Below are 18,422 nucleotides of genomic sequence, written 5' to 3' on the forward strand. Positions count from 1 at the left end.
TTAGGACAGGGGATTCCACAAGATCCTTCAATTACCTTAAATGCAAACCAGCTAGAAGTAGCCCAGCTAAAAGCTACTTTTAGCTAGAACCAGCTAAAAGTTCAGCTGTTTAGGTTCTACTGTGACTACCAACCTCGGACTGGATGAAGAACTAAGTGTTTGCACTGGAAAGGCTGCCACCACCTTTAGCAGACTAACTAAAAGGGCATGGAACAACTCAAAGCTTACCGTCAAGACCAAAATGCTAGGGTACCAAGCTTGCGTCCTCAGCACTCTCATGTATGGTGGGGAAACATGGGCGACTTAGGCTCATCAGGAGAAAAGGTTGAACAGTTTCCACCTATGTTGTTTACACTGCATACTCAACATCAAATGGCAAGATAAAGTCACCAATGGAGAGGTTTTTCAAAGGGCAGATTTACCAATTGTGACAGCCCTGCTCAAGCAAAGACGACTGCACTGGCTGGGCCATCTGAGGTTGGAAGATGGATGCATACCCAAGGACATGCTATACGGGGAGCTATCAAAAGGAGCAAGAACAACAGGACGTCCCAAGTGAGATATGAAGGAATTTGGAATTGATCCTGACCAATGGGAAATCTTGGCAAGTGATCGTAACAAGTGGCGCCATTGTCTCCATCAGGGTATCAAAATCCATGACAGGCGCTGGCTCCTCCAGCTTGAGGAGAAAAGAGCCCATAGGAAGCAAGCAGCTCCCAACCAAGATATATTTGCAATAACTGCCAAAGAACATGCAAATCTTGGGTTGGCCTATTCAGTCACATGAGACATTGCAAACCATCTACATCATAGGCTGCAGTTCCCACCGTCTCTCGTAGACAAAAGGATGCCAGCAAAAAAAATGGATCAACTCATGAGCAATTTACAAATGGAAACAAGACCTAAATTCATAATTAATCTAATTTTCAATTAATAATTTCACCTAATCTAAAAACAAAACCTGATGGGCTACAATTCAGAGTCTCAAACTTTTTCCATAGTGTGGACAACATAATAAGAGTGACTGTGTTATAGTCCATCTCCCTTTACTGATTGTGCATAAAATTTTGGAATGCACAATCAGTTTCAAGAAATCCAGCACTTGTCCCAGTAACTGATAATCTGGCCCACAGCTAGAACCAAATCAAACGCAGGGTTAGATTCATAACTAGATCAACAAATCAAAGTTTCACTATATAAACAGTTTCCTTTTATTATGAATACCTACACAAAAAGCATAATTACATTAAAATTGTAATGATGTCAGAAGTAAACTTTGACTTCAGTTATTATTGATATTTGAAAGCCAAGAAATTTTAAAATTTTAAATTTTAAAATTGTTGCCACACGCATCCTTAACTCAGCCTTTCTGTTGGTACTTAATCTACAGGTAGATGATCGGGATGCCTTTACACCCACACGTGGTACTTATTTCTGTATTTGTGCATGCTCTCTTTTCCTCTCCTCCATACCTAGCACTCTTATTACTGTGGTGTCCAGGCACCAGAATACAAGAATTAAAATGTATCCGTATTCAGGTGAGGACTATCTCCGCTGCTCCTTCTTCGGTGAAGTTTTATAGCACTTCCTATGTGGGAGAACTCTATGGCAAGGATGATAACACTTGATGGCCATTATGTTGCTGCCTCTGTTGAGAGAAGGCCTAAAACAGGAGGTATATCCTGTGCTGAGGTAAGAAATGAATTTATCCCGACCTTTTGTGTTAGGGATATATTTGATATATTTGGCCTTCCATCAAAAAACTCCCATCCCAACTCCAAAGGAAGTCAACTTCTTCGATTCTCGACACTGTTTCTTTCTCCTTTTGTCTGTCTTCCCAAAACACATTTTCCTAGTAATTTGCCAAACTTTTAACAATTACCAGTGACTGCACTTACTAGTCAAGCAGTCTGGGGATTTTTAAACAAAAATTATTTAATTTAAACAGTGGAATGGTCTTTATGTATATTTTGAGTGTAATTGTCACAAAGCTGGTAAAGCTCTCTCATCCGGATATCACAACATTAGGCTGCAACACTGTCTCTTTCCATGGCACCTGTTGCACGCTTCCTGGGCCCAGACTCTGTTATCACTTCATGACAATAGGACTTCATGGTCCTGCTGACCCAGGCAGGCACGCAGGACAAGTGCTGACTCCTCAGACTTCCCAGTCCCCAGTAGCTTTAGCACATCGTCTTTCAGAGCTCCAACCTTGTGGGAAATGTAGGTTTACAGTTCACCTCTCCAGGGACATGTGATAGTGGAAGCAAATAGAGACACAAGCATTGTAACGGTTCCAAAAACAAATAGCTCTTTATGTTAGCTAACATAAGAAATGTACAGATCTAGACAAAATAATAAAATACCTGTATATATTTCTCTGCCTCCATTTCCTCACCACTCTTGTGCATTCTTTGGGTTCATGTCAGAGTCCTCTAGGACGGGGGTTCTCAGGACAAAATTTTTGATGGCCTCAGAGTGCGGCCACTAACGCTTGCTGGTGGCCGCTCTCATATTTTTTCCTAAAATACTTGTGGGTTGGAGCCTGAATCTCTGTGTCTAGATCCCGAAGCTCCACAGACAGGGCCTGGGGATGGAGCCCAAGCCTGTGCGGATGGAGCATGGGGCCTGCTGCCACACAGCCGTAGCCCAGGGCTGGAGCCCAGGGCTAGAGCCTGAAGCTCCGTGGCCAGAGCGTGCTGCCCTGCCTCCCCAGGGCTGAAGACCAAAGCCTGAGCCCCACTGCCCCTGGGAAGGTGGGGAACTTACTGTCTGCCTGCTTCCAGCGTTGTGCCCCAGGTGTCTCCGGAGGGGGGCAGGGTCCAACCCCTGCTGGTGGCCCTAGTAACCAACACCAAGGCGGTGCATCCAGGAGCAACAGGGAGGGGCTGCTATTTTGCCACTTCTCTCCTGCCCCCCCCACCCCCAATCACAGCTCAGAAGGCTGTGACTACAAGAAAAACCTCTGGTGGCCACATTTGAGAAACACTGCTCTAGGAGGGCAGTACCTTTTGCACATGGCTTCTCTTTTGAATCATGGAGTCTCTCTTTCCTCTGCATCCAGTTTCCTCCTCCTTTATCAGCTTGTCCTGTAGTTAAGAAAGGAGGACACTCTGCTATGAAAGCATGCCCTCTGTTCTCTCTTGCCCAACTTGAAGAGTCACCTTACAAGTGGAGAAAGTTGGCCTTATCAACACTGGTTCTCCACTTGTAAGGTAAGTCCCTTCTCTGCATGTGCCAGTATATTTATGCCTGTATCTGTAATTTTAATTCCATGCATCTGAAGAAGTGGGGTTTTTACCCACGAAAGCTTATGCCCAAATAAATCTGTTAGTCTTTAAGGTGCCACCAGACTCCTCTTTGTTTTTGTGGATACAGACTAACACGGCTACCCCTCTGATACTTGTCTCTGTGAATTCCTCCGATTTCTCTCCTCCTCCTCCTCCCCCCCCCCCCCCCCCCGGCCTTGCAGTCTCTAAAACCCAGTGTTAATGTCTGATCTTTGTTCTCTGGGGATTTTCCACTCTCCCAACCCCACTCTCTTTTGCAGAGAAGTTGGAGAAAATTGGTTTTACTTAGGATATGGCCATCCCATTGTCCTAAAACACTCCCAATTTGAATGGGAGCCATCAAGGTTTAACTACTTTCTGTTGTCCCTAATCGGGGACTACTAAGATACCTGAACACAGCCCTGATAGAATATGACTGACTTCACAAATGATATGAATTCTGGTTGATGTTATGAAATTGTGGTAAGTTGTGCATAGACAGATTCTCCAAATCATCACAAAAAGAAAAGGAGTATTTGTGGCACCTTAGAGACTAACAAATTTATTTGAGCATAAGCCAAGTACTCCTTTTCTTTTTTGCGGATACAGACTAACATGGCTGCTACTCTGAAACAAATCATCACAGTAGTTATTAGTAAATACAGAAGTAAAAAGCTAAGCAGAATTTCTTTAAATAATGGATTGTACCCAATGCTAAGACCATCCCTATTTAGAATTCTATTTATTTGAACTTGCAAAGCATTATTGTAAATATTTCTAGTTAATAGTGCATCCTTCTCCAAACTCTTAAATCACAATGTTTATCACAAAATATTTTTTCAAAAACCTTTAAAATCATATTCTAAATAATTTTCAGCATTGTCTTTAAGTGAAAATCCTGTATATTAAAAATATTCCAAAATGTATCGATGTATGGGGAGAAATCTATTTTCTGTAACCATGTTATAAGATTGTCATGGAAAAGAACATATTGTTAAAAATATGATGTGGAGGGAGATGGGAATTTGGGGGGAAAAAATGGTTGGAAAGTAGCCCATGGGATTGGGCACTGGAGTTCATTAGCTCTGCTGGAGACTATCAAAGCTACTTCAGTCTCCAAAACTGAGGCTCACATTATCATTAATGCTGCTACAAAATTCACCAGAGCTGCTCATCAAAGTATACTGTAGTTTTGCAGTACTTGAGTGGCAGAGCTGGAAATAATGAGATGAAGCTGTGCTATCTCAGATTCTCAGAACAAAGCAGAATTGCAGTGCTTTTGCAGTTGTCAGCTACCGTGGTTGGCTCAGTAGGTAGCTGTTTATTCTTAGCTCCTCGTTCTGTCATATCACTGAATGATGGGAAGGAAGGCTAAAAGGAAGCCTAAAGCCAAGTATTAAAAGTTTAGAGTAACATGTCAATGTAAATAGTTTTGATAACACCTTTGAAAAAAGCATGCCTAAATTATAAATCTGAATGAAGATTCGCAAAAAGAAAAGGAGGACTTGTGGCACCTTAGAGACTAACCAATTTATTAGAGCATAAGCTTTCGTGAGCTACAGCTCACTTCCTCAGATGCATATCGTGGAAACTGCAGCAGGCTTTATATATACACAGAGAATATGAAACAATACCTATTCCCACCCCACTGTCCTGCTGGTAATAGCTTATCTAAAGTGATTTCCAGCACAAATCCAGGTTTTCTCACCCTCCACCCCCCCACACAAATTCACTCTCCTGCTGGTGATAGCCCATCCAAAGTGACAACTCTTTACACAATGTGCATGACAATCAAGCTGGGCTATTTCCTGCACAAATCCAGGTTCTCACATCCCCCCCAACCCCATACACACACAAACTCACTCTCCTGCTGGTAATAGCTCATCCAAACTGACCACTCTTCAAGTCATCCCCCCCACCCCCATACACACACAAACTCACTCTCCTGCTGGTAATAGCTCATCCAAACTGACCACTCTTCAAGTCATTATCGGGGATATCACGGCTAACCTGGTGGCTGAACTTTGTGACTTTGTCCTTACCCATAACTACTTCACATTTGGGGACAATGTATACCTTCAGATCAGCGGCACTGCTATGGGTACCCACATGGCCCCACAGTATGCCAACATTTTTATGGCTGATTTAGAACAACGCTTCCTCAGCTCTCGTCCCCTAAAGCCCCTACTCTACTTGCGCTATATTGATGACATCTTCATCATCTGGACCCATGGAAAAGAAGCCCTTGAGGAATTCCACCATGATTTCAACAATTTCCATCCCACCACCAACCTCAGCCTGGTCCAGTCCACACAAGAGATCCACTTCCTGGACACTACAGTGCTAATAAACAATGGTCACATAAACACCACCCTATACCGGAAACCTACTGACCGCTATTCCTACCTGCATGCCTCCAGCTTTCACCCTGACCACACCACACGATCCATCGTCTACAGCCAAGCTCTGCGATACAACCGCATTTGCTCCAACCCCTCAGACAGAGACAAACACCTACAAGATCTCTGTCAAGCTTTCTTACAACTACAATACCCACCTGCAGAAGTAAAGAAACAGATTGATAGAGCCAGAAGAGTTCCCAGAAGTTACCTACTACAGGACAGGCCTAACAAAGAAAATAACAGAACGCCACTAGCCGTCACCTTCAGCCCCCAACTAAAACCCCTCCAACGCATTATTAAGGATCTACAACCTATCCTAAAGGATGACCCAACACTCTCACAAATCTTGGGAGACAGGCCAGTCCTTGCCTACAGACAGCCCCGCAACCTGAAGCAAATACTCACCAACAACCACATACCACACAACAGAACCACTAACCCAGGAACTTATCCTTGCAACAAAGCCCGTTGCCAACTGTGCCCACATATCTATTCAGGGGACACCATCACAGGGCCTAATAACATCAGCCACACTATCAGAGGCTCGTTCACCTGCACATCCACCAATGTGATATATGCCATCATGTGCCAGCAATGCCCCTCTGCCATGTACATTGGTCAAACTGGACAGTCTCTACGTAAAAGAATAAATGGACACAAATCAGATGTCAAGAATTATAACATTCATAAACCAGTCGGAGAACACTTCAATCTCTCTGGTCACGCGATCACAGACATGAAGGTCGCTATCTTAAAACAAAAAAACTTCAAATCCAGACTCCAGCGAGAAACTGCTGAATTGGAATTCATTTGCAAATTGGATACTATTAATTTAGGCTTAAATAGAGACTTGGAGTGGCTAAGTCATTATGCAAGGTAGCCTGTTTCCTCTTGTTTTTTCCTACCCCCCCCCCCAGATGTTCTGGTTTAACTTGGATTTTAACTTGAAGAGTGGTCAGTTTGGATGAGCTATTACCAGCAGGAGAGTGAGTTTGTGTGTGTATGGGGGTGGGGGGGATGTGAGAACCTGGATTTGTGCAGGAAATAGCCCAGCTTGATTGTCATGCACATTGTGTAAAGAGTTGTCACTTTGGATGGGCTATCACCAGCAGGAGAGTGAATTTGTGTGGGGGGGTGGAGGGTGAGAAAACCTGGATTTGTGCTGGAAATCACTTTAGATAAGCTATTACCAGCAGGACAGTGGGGTGGGAATAGGTATTGTTTCATATTCTCTGTGTATATATAAAGCCTGCTGCAGTTTCCACGATATGCATCTGAGGAAGTGAGCTGTAGCTCACGAAAGCTTATGCTCTAATAAATTGGTTAGTCTCTAAGGTGCCACAAGTCCTCCTTTTCTTTTTGCGAATACAGACTAACACGGCTGTTACTCTGAAACCTGAATGAAGATTGTTCATGTTCTGAGATCCTATGGCTAGCTCATTAACATGTAGCAGAGGGTCAGACATGGTATTGAAACCCTGACAGCAGAACTGAAGAATAAGCAGAGTTGTCACCTTTAAAAAAAATAAAATATCCCTTGCTTGCTGTTGCCAATTCTAAGGTGAAAACGGCTCATTGGCAACAAATTTGTTAAATGTAAACAAACAAAAACATTGTAACCTGCTGTGAGCATCCCCTATATAGCAAGGCACAGATGCAGCAAGTTTCATGGCCACAGACTTCCATGAATGTAATCAATATTGCAGGCATGAAATTTACTGCTGGCCAACGAGATGTGCATTTCTCTTGGAGTAGTGACTTGTGTTCTGCTGTAGGCAGCCCTGTCAAGAGTGTCTTAGGTGTCTGGATGGTGACCAGAATGGGTAACCAAGGAAGAGGTTTCAGGTGGAGTATGGGGGAATGGAACTTCCTCCCCAGTATTGTTCTTGCCATGGAAAAATTTAGCTGCATTAACCTTGGTTAAGACCTTAAGCCATTTTTGGAATCTTTTAAAACCAGCTAGAAATATAGTTTTACTCTTATAAAGTATCTATATTTTTGCTGTAAGTTTAACAAAAAAAGTTTGATTTCATTTGCCTTTTTTTTTTTTTAAACAAAAATCAAACCAATCCAATGGGCTACCAGGGTGGATAATTATTAAAAAGCAAAATTAGCTGCTTCATACAGCTGATTTCTTTACTTAAATTTCAGATTTTTCCTACTTCTGTAGAAATTGCTGTCAAATAGTATTAGATTTTAATGCACATTTAAATTTTTTTTTGACTTGGCTATCAAAGAGCTGATCCTAAATTCTTAAATCATGGATTCTCATACTTTTTCATAGTATGGACTACTACTTAATAGAGAGATTCCTGTGGACCCACCTCCTCTACCATTCACAACTTCACAGACAACCTCACTTCCCTATTGCAGTCCTATAACATTTGTGCTAACTACAGCAATTGCTTACATACTGAAGTAGTACTGGGGAAGTATTTAATGTGTTTTTAGCTTGAATGCAATTTAGCAGCTGGAAAAAAGGAGTAGAACCAGCACCAGGTGACCAGTGAGCTCTAGCTGCTCTCGTCCCCTAAGGCTCCTACTCTACTTGTGCTACATTGATGACATCTTCATCATCTGGACCCATGGAAAAGAAGCCCTTGAGGAGTTCCTCCATGATTTCAACAATTTCCATCCCACCATCAACCTCAGCCGGCACCAGTCCACACAAGAGATCCACTTCCTGGACACTATGGTGCTAATAAGCGATGGTCACATAAACACCACCCTATACCGGAAACCTACTGACTGCTATACTTACCTACATGCCTCCAGCTTTCACCCTGACCACACCACACGATCCATTGTCTACAGCCAAGCTCTATGATACAACCGCATTTGCTCCAACCCCTCAGATAGAGACATCACCTACAAGATCTCTATCAAGCATTCTTACAACTACAGTACCCACCTGCTGAAGTGAAGAAACAGATTGACAGAGCCAGAAGAGTACCCAGAAGTACTACAGGACAGGCCAACAAAGAAAATAACAGAACACCACTAGCCATCACCTTCAACCCCCAACTAAAACCTCTCCAGTGCATCATCAAGGATCTACAACCTCTCTTGAAGAACGACCCATCACTCTCACAGATCTTGGGAGACAGGCCAGTCCTTGCTTACAGACAGCCTCCCAACCTGAAGCAAATACTCACCAGCAACCACACACCACACAACAAAAACACTAACCCAGGAACCTATCCTTGCAACAAAGCCTGTTGCCAACTCTGTCCACATATCTATTCGTGGACACCGTCATGCGGCCTAATCACATCAGCCGCACTATCAGAGGCCCGTTCACCTACACATCTACCAATGTGATATATGCCAGCAATGTCCCTTTGCCATGTACATTGGCCAAACCGGACAGTCTCTACATAAAAGAATAGATGGACACAAATCAGACTTCAAGAATTATAACATTCAAAAACCAGTAGGAGAACACTTCAATCTCTCTGGTCACTCGATTACAGACCTAAAAGTCGCAATGCTTCAACAACGAAAACTTCAAAAACAGACACCAACGAGAGACTGCTGAATTGGAATTAATTTGCAAACTGGACACCATTCCATTAGGCTTGAATAAAGACTGGGAGTGGATGTATCATTACATAAAGTAAAACTATTTCCCCTTGTTTATTCCCCCCCCACGGTTCCTCACATGTTCTTGTCAACTGCTGGAAATGGTCCACCTTGATTATCACTACAAAAGGTTGTGCACAGCTGCCAGAGGCAATTGCTTTAGTGACTTATCTATAGTTATTCATCTCTGATTATAAATCTTCCACTAAACAACATATTTGGATGTGTCATTCATTTGTACGGACCACTCTTTTGGTTTATCTCCTTATTTGGCATTTGCTAATACTGAACATATTCAAGAGACAGGTTTGTTAGTGTAAGATGGGATTTTCAAAAGCCCGTACATGGCTTAGGAGTACAAGTCTCATTGATTATTTTCTGTGGGACTTGCTCCTAATTCATTGGGAACTTTTGAAATAATACCGTTAGCGGTAATACTGTATTTTTTTTCATGTCTCCGGACACTTCATATAGGCCCCAATACAGCAAGGTATTTAAGCACCTGTAATGTGCATAGATTTTATATACAGTGTTTGTGAAGCATCCACCTAACATTTTAACAATGCCCATGAAGTCCTTTCCAAAGATTAAATTATTCAGAATTTTGAGTGGTTACCTTTGAAGTTATATTTTACATTTTTTAATTTGATTTTTGATAATTTATACTCATGTTGGGACATCCTTTATTTTTTACAGTGGAAATCTAATTGTTCAGAGTATTTTCTGGAATGCAATTAAATTTATAAAAAGCATTAATTAAAATTAAATTTAATAGTTCTTAGAAATAGTTGCTAATTAAATTAATTTAGATTAAAGCAAAATTGTTTTTTGACAAAAGATAGGTCTGTCCAGTGACGCAAAAAATTGTTGTTTGTTCCTCACACAATTGGCAATACAAATATTGCAGTTAGATTATGGGTTTAGTTTAAAATAATGAAGTTTTATATCTTTAAATTTTTTCTAAATTCTCTAGAATCTTGCTGCAGGTAAAAGTTCCCTTCAAAATCAATAGCAGATGCAAAATACTTATAACTTTTATCTTTGGTTCCTGCTATACAGGAGACCTGAATTTGAGTCGTAAACCCAGTCTCTCTTTCAGGGAGTTGAAGATTGGTAGGGGGAGTGAACTGGAAGTGAGGAGGAGGCATGTTTTCTTAAATGATCTAGTGTTTGGAACAGAGTTAATGGTCTCCAGTTGGAGATTTGACCTACCTTCCTTGGCTAAAGAGCAGGTCATTGTATTGTGGGACTCAAAGGTGATGTTGAGGAAGAAAGTGGGAGAGCAACCCAGAGTACCCCTTTTTTCCCCCACAAAAGCACTTCATACTTAATGATAAACACACCTTCCAACTTCAAAGAAGGGCAGGGGAAACATGCTTTGGCAAATTATTGTCCTTTCTGTAAATGGATGAACTCCTGAAACAAGTGATCCCATATGTGATGGTGTAGGCAGATTATGTTTAATTGCAGCTGTAGATGGTAAAGCAAACATAGAAGTTGAATGGCATGTATGTGAATGTTACTTCATTTACATGAATTTAAAAAACAGAAGATAGAGAAGTGGTGGGAGGAGGTGAGCTGTTTCTGCACCCTAGCAGAGGATTTATTTAGTGAGTAATTGAAGAACTATAGCTAGGATTTCAAGAAGCACATAATTATATTCAGAGCTAAAATATGTAGGCAGCAGAAAACTGCTTTTTTTTTTTTTTATCCTGGTAAGGCATACTTGTAATTTTGGGTCTAAATGTGGTACATTATGGCAGTAAGAGGAATTGTATATTTTGTCATTCCTGACATTACACATTGTTTTTTCACTCTATAACAATCTAACCTGCCTAGATATTTCTAGGTATCATTGTGGTATCTGAACATTAAAAATAGCTGACTACAAAAAGTTTTCAGAGTTTTGAAGATACATTGTCAAAAATTAGTTATTTCCAAAGTTAGACATTTATCATGTTTAGAACATGATACTCATGTTGGGACATCCTTTGGAACTGGGTTTGTAAATAGTATGTGATTACGATCTCCCAGTATATTTTACATGTAGAAACAGCTAATTCACAGGAAGGGGAGCTCTGCTAATATTTGCTATCATGGTAGATCTCTGAACATAAATGCTTTCTCTTTTTTGTATAGTCTGTTATTGCTGATGAAAAGGCCTTCTTCCAACACATAGATCCAACAGATATAATTACAATCCATGAATAACAAGAAGAAACATTCCTTTGGGCCTCCAAAAACAGAATAGGCAATCCTCTTGTGAGCTTAAATAAAATCTAATGATATTGGTTTCTGGTTTGGGTTGGGGTTTTTTTTTTTTTGACTACAGGTAAGATATGTTGGTAATTTTGACACTTGCCAGGAACAATCCAGGATTTTTGTACATGCATGATTTTTGTATGTGGCTTTCTTTTATCATTTGCAGTGCTTACCTGAGAGAAGAATCCATTCCTTTGATTCTATGTCAGTTGAAATGCCAATCTTTCCATGATGAAGTTAATATACACTGACAAATCAATAGCTGGTGAATAATGTTGGTTAATTGCAGAGATGAAAGTGGGTGGGAAAAGGACAAAACACCACATGTTAGACAGCAGAAATATGGGAGATTTGTTGCTAAGTGTTGTATAGCAACTCATTCTACACGTAGAAGGTATGATAAAGCGGACGTCCTCCCTGAGAGGAGATGGATTCACACTCCCACGGGAAAGATATGCAAAAGTGAAATTGTTCCTTAGATGCTGTGGATGACGAAAATATGCAAATAACACCAGAACAAACAGGTATAGGAAACACCAACATACAGTTTTCATGTAAATCAATTTGAGGAATATCTGTCTAGCTAAATGTGTTGTTAATCCACCCATCACCCAGTTGTACCTAGGCACCTATAGGTTAAGTCCTTTGTGACTGCAGCTTCCATTAAGAAACTCGGGTATTTCAGAAGAAATGTAATTTCATGAGAAATGTTCTTTAAAATTATCTAAAAAATACTTGTTCATATGTCATAACCATGCCGATGTAGAATACATGAGAAGTAGGAATGAAGGGCTCTTATCTCAGTTTGGAGAGATTTGCATGTGTAACTGCCTGCACATAGCGAGATTTTATATGTGTAGTCTTCTGTGCATTTCAAGAGACATAACAAGGAATATTTCAGTGCAGCTCTGATTTAATGTTTATGGGTTTTTTTTAGTGGTCTTAACGTGATCTTTAAGACTTGATAGCACCTTGTGTGAAGGCTTTGCAGTAACCTGTTACATGCTATATGTCAGGGCATCTGAGTTCAAAGCTCACTTATTAGTTTCCAGGCTCGCAGAATTTGGAAAAGTCGTATGTCTCTCTTCCTCCCCACCCCACCCCAATCCACTGCGTAACTCCTCCTTTTATTTCTTCTTGATATGACTTTTCTGTGAAGGAGAAAATCCACAAAGAAGCCAGCAGGTACCTAAGATCCAGAAAGGCCAGTGGATTTGGAAAAAGACCTGATGGCTCATCATTTTCTCAGTTACAGAAATTGTGTGATTCCAAAAATAATGAGGCTTCCAACATTTTAATGAGAGTTTCTTACACTGTCGTTTTTTTGTAGAAGACAAGTATTTTTTTAAAAAAACAGCAATATTCCATTCTTACAACCAAGACCAATATTGTTACAATATTAAAATGGTTCAATTTTCATTTAAATGTAGTGACTGACGTAAATGTGTTTGTCTGTGTGTGTGTGTGTGTGTGTGTGTGTATACATACACACACAAAAATTAAAATGAAGATAGCAGTAGTTTCGATAATTAGGACACTTTAATCTGTAGTTTGTGCTTGTGACAAAAGACCCTGATTTTTCTATGGACAATATTCAAAAATAAAGTGAAGCAGTGAATTTTGTTTTGATGGATTCTCTGAGATAAGGTAATACAGATGAGGAGGATAATATGCGTGACTTCAGATTTGATGAAGCGTTGATGTGAACATTACAAACGAGGAAAAAAATCTTCATCCTAGTTCTATATTACATTAAGACAAACAAAAAAATCAATGCCTGAAACGTATGTTAGAACAGAAAGCATATACAGTCCTGTGTATAGCACAGTAGTTCTTAGCAAAGTTGTCAAATGGCTATATTTGGATGGTAAATCAATAACTTTTTTTCTGCATCTCCACATCAATGTGTTGTAATGAGTTTTCCCACTGTTGTGGCAGCTTCATTATTTAAATGGGAACACCTAGCATATGACAGCAAAGTAGCTATTCTCTGATAATCGAGTTATCTCTATTCTTCCTAGTCTGATAACGTTTCCTGATAAATTATCATTCATACATGTATAATGCAAACTAAAGGCCCCTTATTAGTCAGTTTTTAGTAATCCTGTTGATGATTAAATATAAATCTGACTAAAATGTATTCTTCCACATCAAAGTTTTGTCATAAAAATATTTAGAGTATAAACCTTCAATACTCAGCAGGGCATTCTACATACCTATATTTTACTGTTAGTAGCAGGCATTTTGTTCTATATTTGTGCAATTTTCAGTTATGTTTTTATACAGCACTACTAAATTAAACTTCTGATTGCTCATTACTGTCAGGAATGACTGACTTTAGGGCAGCATGACAAAAACGACTGAACGTTGTCATTTTAGTTTTCTGTTCAACATACAACCGTAATTTGTCTCTAAAAGTTTCACCTAGAAAACTGTAAATCAGTGGGTTCAAACAACTGTTAGAAAAGGCTGCTAGGTTTACAATATGTCCTGTTAGGGGATAATCATGCCGAAAAGATTGGTTGCCTGAAGAGAGAGTCTTTCCTTTCTCTTGAAGAAGCTGAACGCTAATGAAGACATTTTCAGGTAGCCAGCAAATAAAGAAAACCAGGACGACTACAAAAATCATTCGAAGAGCCTTTTGGCGCCGTAGTCGAAGACTCCTGTGTTTGTGTGCTTTTACAAGAACTCGAACAATTAATGAGTAACAAAGACCGATGATCACAAAGGGGATTATAAACCCCAAGGTTATTTCTAACCACTGGATTTCTTCTACATCTGCAAAACAAAAGTAGACCTCTCCAGTGTGCTGCAAATGTACAGCTGTAAATGGCACTAGTGCTGCAGAGATAGATGCCATCCATATGAGGCCACAGCTTAATCTAGCATGCTGCATTGTACGAAATATGTTGGACCTCATTACTTTTGCAAGTGCTATGTATCTGTCAAAACTCATCCATGTCAAAAAGAAAATGCTGCTATACATGTTGATCTGAAGGAACAGAGACATGAAAGTGCAAATTATAGTGATATCATAATACTTTTCATCAAGATTAAAAACCTCAATGAGGGAGTCAGCAACTAAAATCAAATCCGCTACTGCAAGGTTTATGAAGTACAGGTCAGGAATAGTCATCTTTTCCCGAAAACTTATGTTCACAACTAAAATCAGAATGTTTCCCACAAAACCAATAGGGAAAAGGAAAATAGTGTAAAGGCATGATAAGAAAAGCCCAATAATGTATTGTTGGTGTTCTTCTGATTTATCAGCCAAGATAGAAGACATGCTTTCATTGCATAAATGTGATCCATTTAGTTCAAAAGATGTGCCGTTACAAATAAATGGTGATACTGCTCCTGTGTAAGATTCCATGGTTAGGATCTCTGCTGGAAAGATTACATCGGTATTCACGCTTTGACTTTCAGTGCCAAAATGGTTAAACTGTTGGGATTTCCACAGAGGTTACAACAAGCATTTTAAGGATTTGGAAAGAGGTTTACTTTTTTTTGTATAAAATGTTTAAACTGTTTGGAAATGGAATGGAAGCCAAACCAAGTAGGCTTGAAATTAGCTGAAATTTATCAGTTACAGAAAAGTAAACCGTTTAAGAAATTTGCTATTTGTAAGATGCCATGCACAAGGCAAATGAGAAAATTAATGTTTCAGATCATGTAGGACCTTTCTGAACTTAATGGTAGTTGAATTGCACGTACACAAATGTTTCTTCACAAATGTTCCTTCTTGCAGATTGGAAAATGGCAGAATTTTAGGTCTGTTAGTTCCTTTTAACAATTACTGAATATCCTTGCACCTGCAATTAGTAAATGAAAAATTATTAAACTCATGCCTAGATGATTTATTTTAACTTTTTTAAAGCTCGGGTATTCTATGGTATATGGATTGTGGGTTTACACTTACATACACAACTGATTGTATGTTTAGGAACATGATGCTTGAATACATATAAACAAATGTTCAGCAAAAAAAAGCATTTAATGTACATGAGAGAGAGAGTATTAGGAGCAACCTGATCAGATGTGTGCTAATCAGGAACTCTTAACATTGATAAATATGAGGGGGGGATAAATCAGTGAAGCTGACCCATGAATCTCTGGAGTAGAAGAGAGGAACTTTCCTATGTATCATATTCCTTGTTTTCCTAGTCAAATAGCAAGCTTATTAAGTAGCATAGGCTTTGGCTGCAAAAATGTTAGAAAAAATCTAGACAGATGGTACCTTGGTACCTTCTGCTTGCAGAGAAAGAGACAGAAGGAAAAGACATCTTTTAAAACCTCAAGATAATGTGAATTTGTATTAATTTATACCATCTTCATGTTTAACCTTATTTTCTTTGCAATAAATTATACTGCATTAACTTCCATAATGGGAATGGAGTTGAAAACAACACACGAGCGTGAAAAATAAGAACTTTATATAAATGTAATTTTATATGTAAACTTGAAATCTTGGCAAAAGTTTCCAAGTTTAAAAAAAAAAAGGCAAGAAAATGGTCAATTTGAATATTTTTAAAGTTGATTTTACCTAATTTTGTTTTAAAAATAATAAACCTTTTAGTAGTAAGATGATTACATTCTGTTCTGTACTATAAAAATGAAAATGTATACCTGTAAAAGACATGCAAAGATATGCTTGGGTAAATACATAAATTAATAGATGCTTTATCTTTTTATTATTTTTAAATCTTAGTGATTTAAAATACTGGTGGTGCACATTCCCAGGAGAGAAAATGATCAGGCTATTAGAACTGGACAGAATTAAAATATCTTCTATTATGAAATTTATTTTTTGACTTAATGACTTAAAAATAATTCCAGCTATTGCTAGTAGTTAGCAGAATATATTTTGAGGCATTATTGCAATGCAAGTGTTTGTTCATACAAAAGCATTTTTATGAAATTTTGTTTATCAGAGGTCATTCTGATTTTTCAATTAGAGATCTAAACATGCCATATATATTTGAATTGTTGCCTTTTTCTGAAATATTCGTAATAGAAACAATTTTTGTTCTTGAATAAGGTGATAAACTGCTTCAGATGCAATGAAGGGAAAATTAATGTTTTAAAAAATTAATATTTCAGAAAGGTAGATCTGTAAAGATAATCTAACTATGCATAAAAATCTATCCAAAACCAAACCAATACCTTCAACGATTACATTGTTTGTAGCTATGTAAAGTGTTAGAATTTACCTTTGATTCCTGTGTGTCCATCCACAGTCATTTGTTCGGATCTGATTTTCTTCCAAACACCATAAGGCTGGTTTATATTCAGATACACTGTTAGTGGATATGTTAATTTCAGCTATACCAGCAGTCAAAACTTTTAATGTTATTTAGGTGATACGAAGCTGCACTGAATGTCACCTGTTGAGCAATTCAGTAACAAAAAATCCATATAAAAGCATATTCTGTTAAATAAATGACTGTCATTGTTTTGCAGCAAATGCAGATCTTACTGCAGATCCTTGGTAATAAAACATGGCTTTATAGATTCCCAGGGTCCTTCTAATTTGTGTTCATTTGAAGTGGTGTTGAACAGGCTTCCTTAGGCTAGAATTAACCCCATTTTTGCTGGTTCCTTTTCTTTACCAGTACTAGACATTAATCTTTTCCCTCATATCTATCAACTATCTTTACGATGCTTAATATAGCTTTCATTTTACCCTTCCCTTGTTTTTGAGGGAGGATAAAACTGTAGATTCAAATGCTCATTCAGCACCAGTTCAAATATTAATTTTGAGTAGCAGTGAAACATATTTTACTGTGCATCTATAGCAATAGTTCAGTTTATCTAAGAGTTTAAAAGACTTTCACAGTCCAAAGAGAAATATTAGAACTTCAGAAAAATAGTAGTCTAGTTAATGAATGAGTTGAAAACTTGACTAAAATTTTCCGATCCTCTTTGCGAGTCCTATTTCTCTGTTAATCCTTTGCATTTCATTTTCCATATGCACATGTATCCTCAACTTGACTCTGCGTAGTTGTTCTGCTTAAAACCACCTATATGAAATAAGCTTAATGATGCAGTTGATTTGGAGAATCAGTCTTGCTTCCAAACCCCAGTATGGCAGGTGGAGTTTTGCATTTCCTCTCCAGGGGAAGAGAGCTTAGCTGACAGTTGCACAAACGCTACCTGCTGGTTGTCAGAATTGTTCTATCATAACTGGAAAGAAAGTCTTAGAACATTCTAAAACCAGATAAATGTTTTAAACCCTTATTTCTCATTTGAAAGAACAAAACTAAAGTTTATATGCACAATGTTTGGAGCTGTTTGTTTTACTTCTGTTTTTATATTTATGGTATGACTTTTATTGTAAAATGCCTCTCATTGCTCCACTTCTATACAGTATTCTGTAGCTACTCTCCTAAGGTAGGCTGCAGAAGGTCTTGTTAAGCATGTATCCTTGTGTTCAGGATTTTCAGAAGTTCAGATTACAGGTTCAACCTGGGATAGAAGTAGTCAGCCTGATGCCTTTTTTACATGTTTACAAAACATTGTTAAAATTCCCTGAGTTGTTTTGGTGTCTTTTTTATTTTATTTTATTTTATTTTAAGTAACAGAGGAAAGAGATTTGTTTTCTTGTGTAAAACTTGAGTAAAAGGGCTTTGCACAGAGAAGGTAAGTGGATGATGGGCATTTCTTAGCCCCGTTGTAGCAAAAATGCTGCCTCCCTGTGTTGTGATCAGTTATAGAGGGGACAGCATCACCAAAATAAAGGTTCTGTTTAAGGCGTTTGTTTTCCAAGTTCTAAACATCAGTTGGCTTTATATTAAAATACATAATTTTGTAAAAAGTAGTAATTCTTTTGGCATTTTGGAGAAAACAAACATTTTTTTAAATGGCCAAGATATTTTTTTGAAACTCGCCATTAAGTAGCTTTTTTTCA

General features: G+C 38.7%; 2 protein-coding genes across 9 annotated transcripts in view; one reads left to right on the top strand and one right to left on the bottom strand.

Moving 5' to 3' along the window:
* Positions 1–17,597, bottom strand: part of GPER1 (G protein-coupled estrogen receptor 1) — a 31,798-nt gene extending 14,201 nt beyond the window's left edge. The window contains exons 1-3 of one of the 3 annotated variants that reach the window (XR_012161111.1): positions 16,726–17,597; positions 3,009–3,089; positions 1,188–2,242 (exon numbers count right to left, since the gene is read on the bottom strand). Coding sequence is in view for 1 of the 3 variants with exons in the window: in XM_073362045.1 (XP_073218146.1) it covers positions 13,812–14,888 (1,077 nt within the window). In the remaining 2 variants the exon portion in view is untranslated. Of the gene's footprint in view, positions 1–1,187; positions 2,243–3,008; positions 3,090–12,753; positions 15,328–16,725 lie in introns of those variants that run through there. The other 2 variants (XR_012161112.1, XM_073362045.1) reach the window with 2 other exon arrangements.
* CHLSN (cholesin) overlaps positions 1–18,422 on the top strand; it is a 242,284-nt gene that overhangs the window by 25,318 nt on the left and 198,544 nt on the right. The window lies entirely within an intron of this gene.

Source organism: Lepidochelys kempii, chromosome 10 (genome assembly GCF_965140265.1).
Source record: "Lepidochelys kempii isolate rLepKem1 chromosome 10, rLepKem1.hap2, whole genome shotgun sequence".
Lineage (NCBI taxonomy): Eukaryota > Metazoa > Chordata > Testudines > Cheloniidae > Lepidochelys > Lepidochelys kempii.